Genomic DNA, 19130 nt, shown 5'->3' with positions numbered 1-19130 from the left:
AGAATGCAGCAACTGTCAACCATCAGCAGTTCAATTTTCACCGACTCAAGGTTGACTCCATCCTTCCATCACCCTTCTGAAATCGGTAAAATGAGGACCCAGATTTTTCAGGGCAACATGCTGACTCTGTAAACTGCTTTGAGAGGGCTATAAAGCACTGTGAAGTGGTATATGAGTCTAAGTGCTCTTGCTATCTTGCAGACTCCAAGGCATGCCGATGCTGCAGCCTCTTGCCAGTTTTCCACTTAGCAATTTGGAGTCTGCCAGTTTCTCCTAATAATACAACTCAAAATTATTAACCCGTCTTCAGTAAACCTCTATCAAAAATACTGCAATGGAGGCGGGGGGGGGGGGCTGGAAGGTATGAAGGAGATTCATTCTATACTTTCCCATCCTCTGGACCAGTGTTTCTCAACCTTGGTAACTTTAAGACGTGTGGACTTCAACTCCCAGAATTCCCCAGCCAAATCTGAAAGCTGCCAAGGTTGAGAAACATTGCTCTGGACTATTTGGGGCAGAGGTTGCCCAATCTTAGAGATGATCAGAAGATTCAGGACCTTTTTCTAAAGCCTCTGACCTGGACCCTACACTTGCCCTCCACTCCCAGGGCAGCAACTGAGGCTGGCTTTTTCCACGGGCAGCAAGAAAGAGGAGAGGAAAGGAAGCTGGGGAATCGGCCTTCTTGCCGTGGGAAAGGGCAGGAGGAGAACGGCTTCTTTGACGCCAGTTCTTTAAACCCGTAGTGACCACCGACTGCGGGAAATACCAGCTCTTTAGTTCTGCAGTGTGGACGAGGCCAAATCTTCTTATGCAAAAAGCAGCGGAGCAGAGGCAGGGATGGGAAGGCGGAGGAATGTAACAATTCTTGCCTTGCCAATCTCCCGTTAACTCCCAAACACGTCATTTGCATTTCAGGAACGGCCCTATTGCAACCAGCTCCCTTTTTACAGCTTCTCTTCCTATGGCTGCAAACTATTTCAATATATGTAAGTTCCTTTTGGTGCATTCACACCACACTGTCTAGTTTGGCTTTTAAACTCTTGACTGCTCCATTCAGCTAAGCTGATGTTATACAGAATATCTACTGGCAAAACTTTCTGGGGAAAACATCGGAATTCAGGATGAATTCCCGCCTCATTCACTTTCCCTACTGAGGCCTCCCCAGAGCAGATCCTCTGAAGACGCCACCCTAACCTTCCACTGTAGCCAGTCCAGGTTTTGAATCTTTCTTCCTCTCTACCAGAAGAAACCACAGCAAGGAAGAGTAAAGGCAAATCCAGCTGGCTGTTTTTTGTGTATGTGTGTATACATGAGAGCACCGGCTGACAACATAGGAAAAAGGAGCACAAATTTTGCCTGGTGCCATGCAAGTGATCAAGAGGATTGAGGCTGGGGGCTGTATGGAAATGTCCAGCCAAGGCTCCTGTCCTCAGTTTTCTGAGAAGAGGCCTTGGCTTCTTCACTCCCTGGCTTCCTGTATCCAACCCGAAGGATGGAGGGTTTCCTAGAGGACAGGAGCTCTCCCCGCCCCACACAACCAAAAGGGATCCCAGTGCTGGCTCCTCTTCTTAGCTCACGCTGCTCTCCATCCAAAGGGACATTTTTCCTTTCCCAGGTCAATCTCCAAGCAGATCCATTCTGGAACTCTGCAGTAAGCAAACTGCCCAACATCTGCGGAGGTCTCACTGCCACCACCATTCCTGACGGAGCCCTGAAAGGAAGGAAGCCCCGGGGCCTTGGAAAGCATTCAGTGAAAGGGGCCGAGAGAGGCAGGCTGGGGGCAGGGAGGGTTTCAACCGTTCAGTGAGTCTCTTTTTGTGCAGAGGGCGGGAGATGAAGTGGTGACACCATCAAAATGGTCAGTGAGGTTTGCAGGCAGTTGGTTGTCAATGGGGGGAGAGGGGAAAGCGTGAGCTTAGCCTTCTGCTTCGGTTGCTTTCTTCCAAACAATAATGGGAAATCACACAGCTCTTTCTCATCAATTAGCTAAAAAATTAAGAATGTATCAGGGAAGGGAGCGGCCTTTTCTGCTCTGGGTGAAAAGCCTCACGGATAGGCACCCCGGCTTTTGCACTTGGGGGGGAGTTTATCCCTTGAGAGAGGACGGCACCACGTTTCCTGTCTTCGTAGTTCGGAGAAACATTCTACGTGTATCCATGGGGAGAAAGATGAGCCCTACCCCCCCTCTCAATTCCCCAGAAATCCTCTTTCACTTGTTAATTAGATTGACAGGCCACCTCAATCTGCACAGCTCTGGCATACAGAATGCAACAATAAAAATAATTAAAACCCAGACTACCTAATCCAAAAGAAAGTCTGGGAAAAAACCACAACCACTTACACATTGAATTAATGTACCAATCCTTTTCATTCAGCCCAGTTCTGCAAAGGTTTTAAAAAAAGACATCCATGTATACCCACCCTGTGGCCTGCTTTCTGCTGCTGCCCAGAAGAATCATTGCCTGGCTCAGTGATTCTCAACCTTGGCAGCTTTCAGATTTGTGGATTTCAACTTCCAGAATTCTGGAAATTGAAGTCCACAAGTTTTAAAGTCGCCAAGGTTGAGAAACACTGGCTGGGAGGCACCATTTGGGGGAAGGCTGATCTGTCCACTACCACCATCTGGCTTCTTTTTGCTTGGACAGTTTTCCTGAGCACCAGCCAGACAAGAGACCATGGCAGAAGCCCCCCCCCCCCAGCGCCAGCCAGGACCATGGTGCCTCAGAAAGTGTCTCAGACTGGCTTCCCCAAAACACCCAGAGACATCACTGGGGCGCTTTCCTTTGGGCAAAGCCTTCTAATCCTACAGGAGGAGGAGAAGGCCGTCTCTTGGCTGATTCTCTCTATTATGTCGTGGGCTCTGATGAGCAGGAATGAAGACACGCAGTTGAGTACAGAGAAATTCATTCTTTATTTAAGCAGAAACTGTACTGAGGATTTGGAGTCACCCTGCCTCAATATATAGCCAGACCCTTTGGTAGCAACCAATCGGATTAAACCCATGTCTGCCGCCCAAAGTTGACCAATTGCAGGACCGGACACATCCTGTCTGGGTTGCTGGAGAACCGTTAGTTCCGTGGTGATATTCCAAAAGCCCAGTACTCTCCTTCCAGCTTCACTCCCTTTTGTCTCTCCACACAGGAATCCTGATGGGTTCGGCCTACGAGCCTTTCCTTTTCTTACAACCCCAAATTTATCTTGTCCTCACTGAATTTGAGGAGTTGTACCCACACAGCACTGAATAAAATCAAGGTGGGGGTAAAATGCCTTAATTGCCCTGGAAGGAAATGATCTGAATGAAAATTGTACTTGGAACCACTGAAGAAATTCAGGCATTTAATTCAGAGTGCAATTTCATATAAGGCCTGCCACAAGCAGGGTCGCTCCTGGGCCCAAGGGATCCAAATTGCCTGCCCAGTAATGACCATTTTGGAAATGTCCAGCAGATTAGGACATGCCCTGCCTGGCCTGGCCTAATACAAACAGCTTGTCTCCAGAAGTTGTGGGTGCTCCATCATGGAGGTTTTCAAGAAGAGACTGGACAGCCATTAGTCTGGAATAGCTTAGGGTCTTCTGCTTGAGCAGGGGGCTGGACTAGAAGACAGCGAGGTGTGCATCTTCCAGGGCAGTCCTGAAAGGGAAAATGAAAGCATCTTCCAGCAGGTAGACTCGGACCTCCAAGAGAAGGAAGAAATGGCCTGCTTTGGACACTGGCCTCTGAGAGGCTGCCCACCTCTGTCCACTCGCAGTGCGTCCTAACTCCATTCCATAGCATCTGTGAGCGTGAAAAGTATAAAAAGGGGACCAGATATTTCCTAAAAAAATGAAGCAGCAGTTTGGGAGCTGGATTCTGCTCTCTCTTTCCACAAAAGCAGGTGTTCTGGAAACCAAGTCTGCATATTAGTGTTTTAAAAGTTACTATGGATTTTGGAGGGAGACAGCAAAGACAAGTTGCTGTTTCTCGTAAAGTTTAAATAACCCACCATTACCCACAAAGAAATGTGATAGGGAGAGCCTCTTACACAAAAGAATGAGGACCAATATACATTTTTATTTACTATCCTGTCTTTATTATTTTTTATAAATAACTCAAGTCACTGAACCTACCTATTACTGTTCTCCTTCCACCTCCTATTTTCTCTACAATAACCCTGTGAGGTGGGTTGGACTAAGAGAGAGTGACGTGGCCCAAAGTCACCCCACTTGGCTTTGAATTACATTTCAGTCACATGCTATTAAGCAAGGGACAAGTGAGTCAATTTCAGGGCTTTATACTCTTGTTGACACGCAAACAAAAGTGAATTGGGTGAGCCAAAAACAACGGTGCAAATATGTCCAGAGTCCAATCATGCCACCCAGACGTGCAATTTACACAAGCCTCAAATCTGTAATCTCTCTTCACGCACAAGATGCACAATCCCTGCATGACAGTATTTTCTCTCTTTTTCTGGGACTTCTAGCGGCAGCCATGGCAAAGACCAAGGAACTGGTGAGTCTATTGGTTCCTTGGAACTCCCTGGATGAGGACAGAAGAATGCCTGCTGATGCTCTGATGGCAGATCCCCACAAGGAGTCACAGGGCAGCAGCTTTCCATGGGTTTGAGTGCTGAGATGGGCCATCTCACAACAGCAGCAGAGATTTTGAAAGATACTAAATTCACTTTTGGAAATTGTTCATTAACTACTTCTAAGGTATACAACAATTTTGGAACTCCAAATCTAAAATGCTAGGTTAGTCTGCCTTCAATCCTGAGTGAAAGAAAATTTTAATCATAAGCTTAAGAATTTAAAGGATCTGAAATAAACAGCAGCAAACTAAGATTTTGATCTACACAATATCAATAATATCAGCAATGATATTTGCTCCTATGGATAAACTGTGTCCAAAATATGTATTTGAAGAAATGACATATGTAGAACAAATTTTAACTGACAAGATTGCCATTGAAAATAGATTTCAGAAACTGACACACCAAGAGATGACCTGGAAAAGGATTTTTCACTGTCTCTGCAGAAGAAATTGATTGTTTTAAAATTCAAAAGGTAATGATATGATAAACCAACAGAGTGACCTGGACAATTTTCCTATTGGATTTATAAAACAGCATTGTTAAAGTCTTAAAGAACTAAATGGGATGGGAAAAGAAGAAACGAAATCTTCAATATCTGAATGAACTAAATAAATATTAAGTAAAAGGAAGGAAAATAAAGTTGGTTTATTTGATAAGGGTGGAAGAGATAAATATTTGTAAGGAGATGAATAGTCACTAAATTTGTTTATAGTTGTGTTGAAGGTTGGAGGTCACCAGTGCTTTTTTTCTAAAAGAAAATGGTGCCGGAACTCACACACGTCATACAACCCACGTCATACAACCTCTACAAGGTTCCATCCAAAAAAGGTGCCGGAACTCCGTTCTGGGCGTTCTATGAGAAAAAAAGCCCTGGAGGTCACACACACACACACATTCTTACTTTTCCTCCTCTATTTTCTTGCACTTTTTACTCCTTTCTATTCTAAGTTTATTTTGACACACACACACACACACACACGTATTCTACTTTTCTCTGTTTGCTTTTATGACGATTCCCTTGCCTGAAAGAGGCTTGTATGTGGTACAGCCCAAAAGTCTTTCACCACACCACTCGTCCCTTTACACCTTGTGCCACAGCAGACACTGAGCTTCATGGCTGGTCTATTGTCTTCTGAATGTTGCTGTCTTCACAGAGAAAGGAGAACCTGTGTGAATCCAACCCAGGATTTTTTTTCTGCTTTCACTGGAGGCGTGGAGCTGTGGTTCCATGCGTGCCAGGCCTTTGCTCTCTAATGCCCTCCCTGTTGGCAGGATGAGGACGGACCAGCAAGCTGTTCTGTTATACCAACTGCAGAACTTCTCTGAACTCTGGCATGCCGTTTCTTTCCCTCACACCAAGCACTCCTCCCTTCGCCAATTGGGTCATCAGCTGCTTCCCCAGGTGAAAGCTTCCTCAGCACCTTCTGTAACAGAACTGGCTGAAGATGGAGAGAAGGACATTCGGAGTTTTAATTGCTCGGCACAGTTTGGTTCAGATTAATATTCTAAAAGGAAGGAAATTGATCTTAGCCACCCCGCCATCTCGTTCCCTTTGGATCTTCTTGTCAGCACTTAGGGATACAAATTCAGGCTTTGGTGGACAAACAAACCCCTCCTGGCAGAAGTGAGCTTCCCCTAATCCCAAGACTCCATTTTCAAAGTTGCCGATTGCTTCTTCCTTCCTGCTTTCTCTGCCACAAAAATATCCTTTTTTCTGAGCCAGTAGCCCCAAGCACGGACATTTTGACCCCCCTTCTTTCTGTGGGACAGATCTTAGGTGACTTTGTGTCTAAGGAATTCATTGTCTCAAGTTGCCATTCAACCGTGCTTCTCCCTAGAGCAAGCAAATAGGAGTTGCTGGCCAGCTTCCAGAGGGTTTGCATTGAGTTTAGATAAGCAGGTGAACTGTGGCTGATGGATGAACAGAGGGTAGGTAGGTAGGGAGATAGATAGATAGGTAGATAGATAGATTAGATAGATAGATAGGCAGATAGGTAGGTAGATAGATACTGTAGGTAGGTAGGTAGGTAGGTAGATAGATAGATAGATAGATAGATAGATAGATACATAGATAGATAGATAGAAGAGGGGGGGGGGAGATAAGATGTGGGCATATATTTTTTCCAAAGAAAGATACTCTTTCCCCAAGTATTGCATGAGCTCTGCCTGCTGACAGGCTGCCCCACCTCCTTGCCCCACTGAGGCCACAATCCTTGTGTGCAGGAGGACTGGCAGGGGGTTCTCTGCCCACATCCTTCTCTGACCTGCCTTTGTGGAGGAACCGGCAGCTCTTGGACACACGTTTTGCGGTTTCTTGCAGGAGTTTTTCTTTTCAAAATGTCTCTGCAGTTGGCTTGCAGTGTGCTGAGTGGGTGTTTTTTGGCTCCTGATTAGTACGTGGAAGCTGGGATTTATATATATATACATGTAAGATTTCTGATCTCTTGGCAGGAGAACATTTTCCCTCAAGAGAAGGAAATATCGAGGCAGGGGGGAGGGGAGTCACGATGAGGGAGCCATTTTCGTAAAAGCCAGTAAGAACATCATGGCAGGGAAGTTAGATTTCTGAGTTTAATCTGTTCTTTTCAGTAGTTTCTAGGTTACCTTAATTTATTTCTGCTAAATATAGAAGCATATTAATTAGAAAGCTGCTCACTTCAAGAGACTTCAGTTGGCTGCAAAGGAGATAAGCTCATTTTACTTTCCCAATCCGCCCGTTCATTATGAAAAGGCCTCAAGACGTGGTCACTTTCCCCAACTGCTGACTTCACAAACAGCTTTTCCTCCCTCAGTTTGCAGCTCAAAGGAGACTGTCATAATAGTCAGTGGCTATCCGGGGTTGCAGGACGAATTTTCTCCATCTTATCAGGAAGGGCTAAATATTTACCTGCCATGATTGGCATAAAATTGCAGGCATAGAATCTGGCAGCTGAGATATAGGCCCACAAATGGCCTGGCCCTCCAAGTACCGTGTTTCCCCGAAAGTAAGCTCCAACTTGATTTTCACGAATGGGCCTAATATAAGCCCCCCTGAAAGTAAGCCCTAGTTTGGAGGTGAGGGGGTAGGGGGGATGAAGCTGCCCCACGCGCCCCGCACCCGCTTACCTTACCAGTAGGACCACCACTGCCAGCCCTCCCATGCTCTGACATTTGTCAAGCCATGGGGCTTGTCACGCCGGTGCCGCTGCTCGCAGCGGAAGGTTGTACAGTGCTTTGGGTCGTTGTTGTTACTTGCAGGACGCTGTGTGGTGCTTCGGGCCGTTTCCACTGCTCAAAGCAGGAAGCCGAGCGGCTCTTCGGGCCATTGCTGTCGCTCGTGATACGATGCTGCATGGCACTTTGGGCCGCTTCCGCCGCTCACGGCACAAAGCTGAGTGGTGGAAACAGCCCAAAGGGTCATGTGGCGTCCTGCCACAAACAACGGGAATGGTTTAAAGTGCCACGTGGTGTCCCGCCGCGAGCAACAGCAGTGGCCTGAAGTGCTGTGCAACCTCCTCCTGAGAGCGGTGGCACTGGCATGACGAGCCACACGGCTTGAGAAGTGTCGGACCGTGGGAGGCCTGGCTGTGATGGTCCTACCAGTAAGATAAGTGGGTATGGGGTGCGTGGGGTGGCTTCACCCCCCACCCCTTAGAGTGGCAACGGCATAATATGCCACATGGTGTCCAGCACAAGTGGTGGCAAGTGGCCACTGAAGAAGTCAAGCAGTGGCATGACAGGTGTCGGGGTGTGGGAGGCCTGGCTGTGGTGGTCCTAAGGTAAGACACCCCCCTTCAAAAAAAAAGACCCAGAGCCTCTTCTGGAGGCAAAACAATATAAGACTGGGTCTTATTTTTGGGGAAACATGGTATGTAGGACTACGAATCCTATACTCGACATAGCATTGAGCTGCTAGGGGAAGGTCAAGCCAACACAGTCCAGCATCACCTTGTTGCTTTTAACTATTTAGTCATGTCCCACTCTTGGCGACTTTATAGGCAAGTGCTCTCCATGCACAGCTTCTTTCAGTTGTTGGATGTTCAACTCTGCATCAGATTTGATGCTATCAAGCTAGCGAGTTCTTTGCTTCCCCGTCTTCTTTGTCCACCAGCCATTCCTAGCACCACTGGCTTCTCTAATGAATTTGCATGCATAACATGGCCAAAGTAAATCAGATGTAGTCTTATGATTTTAGCTTCTAGTGATGTGTCTTAGTTTTATACAATTTAACACCTCTTTGTTACTTACTCTGGCTATCCATGGTATAAGCGGTAATTTACCCCAGCACCACAGGTCAAAGGCATCAATTCTTCTTTGATCAGCCGTTTTTAGTGTCCAGCACTCACACCCGTACATCATAATAAGGAAGACTATTGCTTTAAGTAGCCTGCTTTTTGTATTTACACCAACATCTCTGCTTTTCCAGATCTTATTCCTATTAACCACTGCAGTGTGGCTGAACGTTATCTTGTGTTTGAGAGAGGGGCTATTCCAAGGGTGAGAAAGCAACAGCTTCACCCCAGAACCTTTGAGGCTCAGGGGCTACTCTGTGTACAGGACATGGTTTTAATCCAGACAGCTTGAACTAAAAGTAGCAGGTGGCAGAGTGGTACTGAAGACTCCTGAGTGTTGTGATTCAGCGTCAGCTTGTGGTTCCGGCAGCTGGGTTGGATGATTCTGAAGAGGAGGAGGAGGAGGAGGGGTTTGGAGAGCCTTTGGTGTCAGAGGGAGGCTCTGATACACTGCAGGACTCTCAGCCTGGCCCCTCCCATCTTGTTCCCCCTCAAACTCAGCCGTGTGAGCACGAGGGATTGGAAGAAGACGATCCACAGCTGGCTCTGTTCAGGGACGCTAGAAGCAGGAGGCAATCTAGCAGAGCAGAACAGAGGAAGGCAATGAGAAGCCACGCCTTGGGACTGCTGATAAAAGGGGAAGGTGTGGGAAGTGCTGGTTGCTGAATGCAACCATTTGAAGACCTTCTGCTAGAGTCCTGGTCTGTTATTCTTGTTTGAACTTTTGGTTTAACTCTTGTTTGAACTTTTTATTTCTTTGTAAATAAATATGGTTGGGTTTTTCCAGCCTGTTGACTATAAAAAGGGGTTGTCCCTGACATTCAAACAGGGCCGGTCGTAGGCTAGAACAGAACACTGAGCACTCCTTCCTGCCACCAGTGATGATGCCACCATCTGCTGTGCAACCAGCCCCAGGGACCCTCCTAACATATATGGTGATGCACAGTGGGATGCCCATTTAAAGTTGGTTGGCAGCGACACCAACACACTCTGAACAGTTGCAATATAGCTGCCATGAAGCAGCTGCTTTGGCCACCAAGCAGAGGGGATAGCTCGGACATGTCAAACACAAGGCCTGGGAGCCGGAGCCGGCCCGCGAAGTGGTTCCATGTGGCCCGCGAAGCCATCCTGGAAACAGTGAGGGAACGGCTCCCACTGCCTTGGCCCTGGCCCAGAGACCCTCCTTCTGCCAGAGACCCTCAGATCTGTCCCACTCTTGCCCAGGCCCCCATAGGCATCCTTGATGCAAATGATGTAGAGCTGGCCATGCCCATCCAGTAGGCCACGCCCACCCTGGCCATACCCACCTGGCCCCCTGAGGGCAACCACAATGCTGATGTGGCCCTCAATGAAATTGAGTTTGACATCCCTGCTGGTGAGAATTCGGCGCAACTCGGATCCAGGCTAAGGAGCGTTTGTTTTTCTCTGGATGTCATAACTTTGGAATCATAAGTAGCTTTTGGAGATCTACTGTAACTTGAAACAGTTGCTAAATGACTGAGGATGAGTTGGGTACTACCTGATGTTCCATTCACAATCACCCTCTAATTAGGCTGGGACGTGTATAGCTGCTTAAAGAGACCCGAAGAGCATCACAGTACAAACTGTTGGCACCTCAGGAGATCTTCCATGGAAGGCGCCCTTCCACCACGTCTTCTCTACTGAAGTAGCCGAAAGGACCACTCGGGACGACAGGCTACTTAACTAAGGGTTTTATTTAGAGCAAGACAAAACAGGATAACTTGCCCGGCTTTTATAGCCGGCAGCTGTCAGTGAGGGCCAATCAGGAACGTTCCTTTTGGCGCCGCGTCTAACCGGACCAATCCGCGCTGTCTGCTCTTGACAGTTCTTGCTTCCGCATGGCTCGGTGTTTTGACAGCCGCGAGCTGTCAGTGGCTGTGCCTGCGCCGTGCGGGGAACTTTGACAGCTGTCAACGTTCCCGCGTGTTCTCCTGTCAGATTGTTTTTTCCCTCACCGTATAACTGGAATAACTTGTTTAACTTATATTAATGTTGTTTACAGATATAATACACCCCTTACCCCTCCCCTGGAGCGTTCCCTCCCCCTTGGTCGTTGGAACCTGCCCACTGGTAGTCCTTTAGGTAGGCGGGGGCCCTTCTGTTCCTGTTGGAGCGTCTTGGAAGTGGGGCGATGTCTGGTTCAGGTGGCAGTAAGTTGTCTTGCCCCTCTTCCTCTTGGTTTGGTATCGGCAGTATTCCTGCGGGGGCTTGCAGCTCGTGTTGGGGTTCTGGGTTGTGCGGTGGTTGTCTTGGTCTGAGTTGATCGATATGGCGGCGTAGATTACCGTGAGTTTGTGTGGATATTAGATAAGAAATGGGTCCTGTTTGTTTTAGCACTGTCCCTTGGACCCATTTGTTTTTGTCTGTGTATGACCGTGCCCATATCATTTGCCCAGGTTTGAGGGTGCGGTTTGGGTGGGGGTGATCGTTTTCTTCCGGGTATGTGTCAGGATGTAGTCTGTCAAGCCGCGTTATGAGTCTCCTCCCCCATCTTAGTTCCGCGGGTGATTTGCCCGTTGTTGTGCATGGAGTTGAGTGTTGTGACATTAGGAACTGGCTGAGTCGCCGCTGCCAGTTCCCCTTGACGAATTTTTTCAGAGCTTCTTTTGTGGAACGCACCATAATTTCAGCCATCCCGTTCGTCGATGGGTGGAACGGTGCCGACGTGACCAGCCTAATACAGTTCTTCATAGCGAACATCTGAAATTCACGAGAGGTGAATTGAGGTCCATTGTCTGAAACCATGGTGTCTGGGAGGCCATGTGTGGCGAATATTTTCCTTAGGGCCTGTATAGTGGCTCCTGACGTTGTTTTTCTAAGGGGAGTGACTTCTAACCATTTAGAATAGCTGTCCACTACTATTAGGAAACTTTGTCCCTGGATAGGTCCTGCGAAATCTAAATGTATGCGTGACCATGGGTTTTTTGTAGTTTCCCATTTGTGAATTGGTGCTTGGGGTGGCTCGCTTCGTGTTGCTTGACAGGTGTAGCACCCTCCTACATATTTTTCTATCTCTTTATCTATGCCAGGCCACCAGACATAACTTCTGGCCATAGCTTTCATCTTGACAATGCCTGGATGTCCTTCGTGTAAGATGTCTAATGTTTGATTTATGTTCCTGTTAGGTATTATGACTCGATTCCCCCATAGAAGGCATCCCATATGTGAAGATATTTCATTTCTCCTGTTATAGAATGGCTGGAATTGGGGGTGTGGGTTTTGTGCTGGCCAACCTGTTGTTGCCCACCTGAGGATTCTGCTGAGTATTTTGTCTTTAGCTGAGTTGTTAGCTATAATCTTTGCAGAGAGGGGGCAGTCTGGAAGTTGAGAGATTGCTAGAATCAGTCCAGCTGGGTCTGGGTCTGGGTCCTTGCTTTGAATTGGCAGTCTGCTGAGGCAGTCTGCGTGTCCTAATTCCTTCCCTGGTTTATGTATTAGTTGATAAGAATAGGCAGATAAGAAGGTGGACCACCGTAGTATTCTCGGTGAGAGAATCTGTGGTGTTGCTTTATTCCACGTGAATATTCCTAATAGGGGTTTGTGATCTGTGAATATGGTAAAGGGTCTCCCATAGAGGTAGTCATGGAATTTTTTAACCCCTGCGACTATTGCTAGGGCTTCTCTGTCTATTTGTGCGTAATTCCTTTCTGCTTTTGACAGAGTGCGTGAATAAAAGGCTATGGGTCTTTGGGTGCCGTCCCTGTATAGATGACTTAACACTGCCCCAATCCCATAGGGGGATGCATCGCAAGCGATGCATATTGGTGTGTCTTCTCGGAAAAGGGTGATCGTTGAACTGTTGCAAATAATCTTTTTTAATGATTGGAAGCTATTTTCATGTGTTTTGGTCCAGGACCAGGCAGTTCCCTTGTCCAGGAGCCTATGCAGAGGCTCCGCTATGGTGGCTTTGTGGGGAAGGAAGGCGTGATAAAAGTTTAATAATCCTAAAAAGGCTTGGAGTTCTTGTTTATTCTTTGGGCTAGGCGCTGTCTGAATAGCCCTTAGTTTTTCTGTGGTGGGGTGGATGCCTTGGCCGTCTATTTTGTACCCTAGGAATTCTGTGGATGTGACTCCGATGGAGCACTTTTCCCGTTTAAGTTTGAGACCGGCTTCTCTGAGCCGGCTCAGCACAGCTGACAGTCTGTCAGCTAAGTTTGCTTCGTTTTCTCCGGCGATGAGAACATCGTCGAAATAGGGGCAGACCCCGGGTATTCCCTTCAGGGTTTTCTCCATGATACCCTGGAAGATACCCGGGGCTGCCGATATGCCGAATTGGAGCCTTTTCACTTTAAAGGCACCGCGGTGGGTGACAATTGTTTGGGCTTCCGCGGTGTCATTTGTGACAGGCAGTTGCAAATACGCCTGCGTCAGATCAAGTTTTGCAAAAATGGCGCCGGAGCGGATGGAAGCAAATACGTCCCTTACCGCTGGCACCGGGTAAGCATGGGGGCTGAGATCTAGGTTGAGGGTTGCCTTATAGTCCGCGCATAATCTTATTTCCCCGTTAGGTTTAACTGGGGTGACTATTGGGGTCTCCCAGCTTCCCCCTTCCGTAGGTTCTAGCACCCCGAGACCTACGAGGCGCTCTAGTTCATTTTCTATTTTTTCTTTAAGGGCAAATGGTACTCTCCTAGCTCTTATCTTTATGGGTTGGATTGCTGGGTTTAATTGTAAAGAAATGGGGGGACCGGTATATTTCCCTAACGTGCCATCGAAGACGTCTGCATACTTGTTGCAAACGGCTTCGAGGCTAGAGGATTGGACTGTATTTACCCCAGTAATGGCGATCCCTAGAGGCCCGAACCAGTTCAGCCCTATCAGGTTGGTGCGGTTCCCTGGTGTCACTAGAACTTCTAGGGGCCCCTTGAATTTTTTGTACTCTACAGCAACCCTAGCCCTTCCTTCCAGAGGAATGGGGGTTTTTTGGAAATCTGCTAGGTGGACCTGAGTTTGCCTCAGAGGAATTTTTCCCTTGCTTTGTTGGCAGATCTCCTGATACGTTTTGAATGAAATTAAGGAGACTGCTGACCCGGAGTCCACCTCCATGGGGCAGGGGACTCCCTGAATTTTTACCCTGATCCTCACCTTTGAGCTTAGGCAGTGTACCTTATCAATTGTTTCTACTAGGGCCCCTGGCGTTTTTTCTATGTTGGCCCGGGTAGCTGGCCTACCTGGGGAATTGGCCTCCAGATCATTCACGTTGTCGCGGCCCCGGCTTCGGCACACCGGTTTGATGTGGCCGATCTTTCCGCAATTGTGGCACTTAGCGTTTCTTAACCGGCAGCTTCCACGGGCATGATTTCCCCTGCAGCTGGCGCGGGCGGCCCGTTGCTCGTAACGTGGTGGTGGTGGTGGAGGGGGGTTCCTGGTTCTTCGGCGATCCGATGTGTCGCTTCTTCTCTGTTGTCTGCGTTCCATCCTGCGCTGAAGGGCTTCCCTGTCAGTGAAGTCCACCGATTCGTCGCTGTCACTGAGAGTTGCGCTCTTTTGGTATACGGTCGCTGGGCTCTCTGGGGTCGTGGTAGTCAATTTCTTCTTGTGGTTATACTCGTAGGCCATAATTTCTTGAGTCAATTCTGCTAGACTCATGTCGGGTTTAGATGTCAGTTTCTTCTGAAGCCGCTCGTCCCTTAACCCAATCACCACCTGGTCTCTGATGCGGTCTTCCAGGTCGGGGAAGCAGCAGTTCCGCGCGGCGTGCCTGACCCCTGCGATGAAGTCATTCGCGGGTTCGTCTGGTCGCTGTTTCTTCTGGGCGAATTGTACTCGCCAGTACAGTTCTGAGCGTGCCGGCATATAATGCTTGTTAAGCCGGTCTACCAGGTCTGCGTAGGAGACTTCAGTGATGGGTACCGGGCTAAACAGCCCGACGGCAGCGTCGTACACTGGGGGTCCGCTGATGTATAGGAGAGCGGCAGCCTTTGCTCTGTCGTCGGTGATTTTGCTGACGAGGAGAAATCCTTCGACTTGTCCCAGGTGCGATTGCCACCTCTCGGGATGGCGGGTATCGAATTCCCTCACACGCCCGAAGTTTGCCATGTCGTCCGGTCCTAGGTCTCGCTCTGATGGAAGTTAAAACTTCCAGTGACAGCTCTGGCCGGGAACTCTCTTCCTCGGCCGTGACTTCAGCTCAGGAGCGATCCCATCCTCGTCGCCAGTGAAGTAGCCGAAAGGACCACTCGGGACGACAGGCTACTTAACTAAGGGTTTTATTTAGAGCAAGACAAAACAGGATAACTTGCCCGGCTTTTATAGCCGGCAGCTGTCAGTGAGGGCCAATCAGGAACGTTCCTTTTGGCGCCGCGTCTAACCGGACCAATCCGCGCCATCTGCTCTTGACAGTTCTTGCTTCCGCATGGCTCGGTGTTTTGACAGCCGCGAGCTGTCAGTGGCTGCGCCTGCGCCGTGCGGGGAACTTTGACAGCTGTCAAAGTTCCCGCGTGTTCTCCTGTCAGATTGTTTTTCCCCTCACCGTATAACTGGAATAACTTGTTTAAATTATATTAATGTTGTTTACAGATATAATACACCTACAGTGTTCCTTCCCCTATTTTTGCCCACCTTCAGGCCGTGACTTGCCTGGGTTGGCTATTATGTGGTGCCCCCCACCTCATATGTTTCATCCTTCTACAAAAAAATATTTGCAGAAGGTAAAACAAAAGTAATTTCTCTCACAGACTGAAAACTGAGATGAGCCAAGATCTGTTCCAATAATAATACTTTAGCAAAGTGTTACTTACTTGTTCCAGTGGAATGACAAGAAAAGAGCCCCCACCAGCACTTTCTGTTACTATGGCGAGGAATCTGGTATTGACCGCACAGAAATGGTTGTCATGGACATTCCTGGTAATTGGAATCCCATCAAAGCAGTGCTCTCGATTGGCTACTTTGCCGTAGACATTTCGAAACTTGGAACTGCGATATTGTGGCCGCCATGACATCTGCCAAAGAAATACACATCGTGTGAGAAATGCTATTATGTACAAGTAGAATTTCACCACTGTACTCTACTTTGGGTGAAACCTAAGCAAATGAAAAGAACCAATGAGTTTGGGCCAAAATATTCTCTGTTTCCCACAGCTCTCAGGCAGAAAATCCAGAGTTCAGATACATTTCAGTTGGGTTAAGCAAGAGGCCAGCTGGAAACATTCCTGCCCTTCTGACACTGACCTTTCAGCAATTTAAAATTATAAAAAATAGCATCCCCATCAAAGAGAAAATCATCCTTCCAACCCAAAGTCCATTCTCACCTTAGATAAACACTTAAGATTAAGCCAGTTCAAGGGGTTTAGGGCCCTCAAATAGTCCTGGATACCTGCAGGAAACCAAGCTAACAAAGTAATATCACAGTTGTCTCCAAGATAGCACCTATTGCCGTCATACACAGCTCTGAGTGTATTAAGATATCTATGTTCCACTTCTCTTTATAAAAGAAAAGTCAAAATGACCTACTGAAAAGGTCTAGTCATGAACCTCAATATCACAATAATACTGTATAATAACATTAAAACCTGGCCTCCTTGAATAACTGTCATCCTGTCTCCAACCTTCCCTTTGTAGCGAAGGTTGTTGAGACTGTTGTAGCGCGTCAGCTTCCGCAATTCCTGGATGAAGCGGACTATCTGGACCAGTACCAGTCCGGTTTCAGAACGGAAACGGCATTGGTCGCACTGGTAGATGATCTCTGGCAGGCCCGGGACAGGGGTTGCTCCTCTGTCATCGTCCTACTTGACCTCTCAGCGGCTTTTGATACCATCAACCATGGTATCCTGCTGCGACGGCTCGAAGGGTTGGGAGTGGGAGGCACAGTTTTTCAGTGGTTCTCCTCCTACCTCTTGGGCCATTCACAGTTCGTAGTGGCAGGGGGGCAGAGATCTACCCCGAGGCCCCTTTCTTGTGGGGTACCTCAGGGGTCGGTTCTCTCCCCCCTCCTATATGAAGCCACTGGGTGAGATCATCCATAGCTTTGGGGTGAGGTATCACCAATTGGGATGCGGTGGCTCAGTGGGTTAGGACGCTGAGCTTGTCAATCAGAAGGTCGGCAGTTTGGCGGGTCGAATCCCGAGTGCCGCGTACCAGAGCGAGCGCCTGTTACTCATCCCAGCTTCTGCCAACCTAGCAGTTCAAAAGCATGTAAAAATGCAAGTAGAAAAATAGGGACCACTACGGTGGGAAGGTAACAGCGTTCCGTGCGCCTTTGGCGTCTAGTCATGCTGGCCACATGACCACAGAGACGTCCTTGGACAAGCACTGGCTCTTCGGCTTTGAAACGGAGATGAGCACCGGCCCCTAGAGTTGAAAACGACTAGCACGCATGTGCGGGGGAACCTTTGCCTTTACCTTATCACCAATATGCCGATGACACCCAGTTGTTTATCTCCACTCTGAGCCAACCCAGTGATGCCCTTGATGTGATGTCCCAGTGCCTGGAGGCAGTGCGGGTCTGGATGGGAAGGAACAGGCTCAGGCAGAACCCCTCCAAGACCGAGTGGCTGTGGATACCGGCATCTCATATTGTCCAACATGTTCCATCTCTTTTGATGGGGGGGGAGCTATTGCCCTCAGAAAGGGCCGCAACTTGGGTGTCCTCCTGGATTCACGGCTTAATTTGGAGGATCATCTAGCTGCTGTGACCAGGGGGGCCTTTGCACAGGTTCGCCTGGTGTGCCAGTTGCGCCCCTTTTTGGACCGAGATGCCCTATGCACGGTTACCCATGCCCTTGTCACTTCTCGCCTGGATTACTGCAATGCTCTCTACATGGGACTGTCCTTGAGGTGCACCCAGAGGCTTCAACTGGTGCAAAATGCGGCCACATGGGTGCTTATGGGAGTATCGAGATACTCCCATGTTATACCACTCCTGCGCGAGCTGCATTGGCTTCCGGTTGCCCTCCGGGTGCGATTCAAGATGCTGGTAATTACCTTTAAAGCCCTACATGGCTTAGGCCTGGGGTACCTGCAAGACCACCTGCTGCCAATGTAAACCTCTCATCGCACGGTTCGCTCCCACAGAGTCGGCCTCCTCAGGGTGCCGTCGGCCAGGCAATGCCGGCTGACGACCCCCAGGGGGAGAGCCCTCTCTGTGGGCGCACCGACCCTCTGGAATGAACTGCCTCCGGAGCTGCGGATGGCCCTTGACCTTCGATCCTTCTGCCGCGACCTGAAGACATGGTTGTTCCAACAAGCGGGTCTGGACTGATCATGGTTTTTTAAATTTGTTTTTTATCGGCTTAAATTGTCCTTTATTTCTTTATTTATTGTTTCTTTTTTAATCTTTGTATTCTATGTTTTTTTAATTTTTTATTGTTATGAGCCGCCCTGAGTCCTTAGGGAGAAGGGCGGTATATAAATTTAATAATAATAAAAAAACCTAGAATATCATAATTTGGCCTTACGCATGGAGGATGTCTTCATCCCATACTGAAAGCTTTATGGAAATAATGTTTTTGAGCCATCTGCAAAAACTTAAAGAGAAGAGAGCTCTGGGCCTAAACTTCTTAGGGAATAAATTGCACAATATGGGTGGGAAGCACCCCTAGCCAAGTGTATAAACACTGTATTTTGGGAAGAGTTAGGTGCTCTCTGAGCACAAGGAAAGGGTCATGCGAGAGAAAACAGGCCTCTGAGTATCTTTTTGTCAGACTGTTTGATGTTGGAAAGATATGCAATTTGAGATGTGTTTGGAAAGAGGCAATGCAGATCAAACAGGGCTGGAATAACACCATCCCATGGAGGGTTCCATTAGGCAAGGCAGTATCTCACTTGGTATCAACTGATATATCTAAACGCTTCTTGAAGCCAACACTATAAAGACTATTACAGGGATCTACAGGATATGATTAGGATCTGTACATCAATAGTCACATATGCACCGACTGCATTCTTGCCTGACGCAGAAGGAGCTGGCTTCAGTAACTCATACCCTCAGAATTACTGTAAAATACTTTACATGGGACTGTCTTTAAAGACTAGATGGAAACTGCAACTGGTTCAGAATGAGCAGCCCATGTATTTGCCAACTCCCAATGAGAGGAGCAAAGAACACTGATTTTGCGGGCCCTGCATTGGTTACTGGATATAATTTTAAGAGACTAGCTTGGCACCACCTTCTCCCATCAGAACCATCCTGATCCTTTAGGTTAATGCTTCTCAACCATGGCAACTTTAAGATGCATGGAGTTCAACCTCTGGGGACTGAAGTCCAAGCCTTGTAAAGTTGCCAAGGTTGAGAAACAGTGCTTAGGGCCTTTTAGGGAAGTAATGCTGA

General features: G+C 48.0%; 1 protein-coding gene across 1 annotated transcript in view; it reads right to left on the bottom strand.

Annotated features, from left to right (window-relative positions):
* The window catches only part of CORO2B (coronin 2B), a gene marked incomplete at its 5' end in the record, with an annotated part of 42930 nt that extends 27126 nt beyond the window's left edge, over window positions 1–15804 (bottom strand). Inside the window, one exon of the mRNA XM_083371241.1 lies at window positions 15604–15804. Coding sequence (XP_083227367.1) covers window positions 15604–15804 — 201 coding nt within the window. The remainder of the gene's footprint in view (window positions 1–15603) is intronic.
* Window positions 15805–19130: the final 3326 nt, after the last annotated feature.

The sequence above is a fragment of the Vipera ursinii genome (assembly GCF_947247035.1).
Source record: "Vipera ursinii genome assembly, chromosome: 11".
NCBI lineage: Eukaryota > Metazoa > Chordata > Lepidosauria > Squamata > Viperidae > Vipera > Vipera ursinii.
This window is presented reverse-complemented; position numbering and strand designations above follow the sequence as displayed.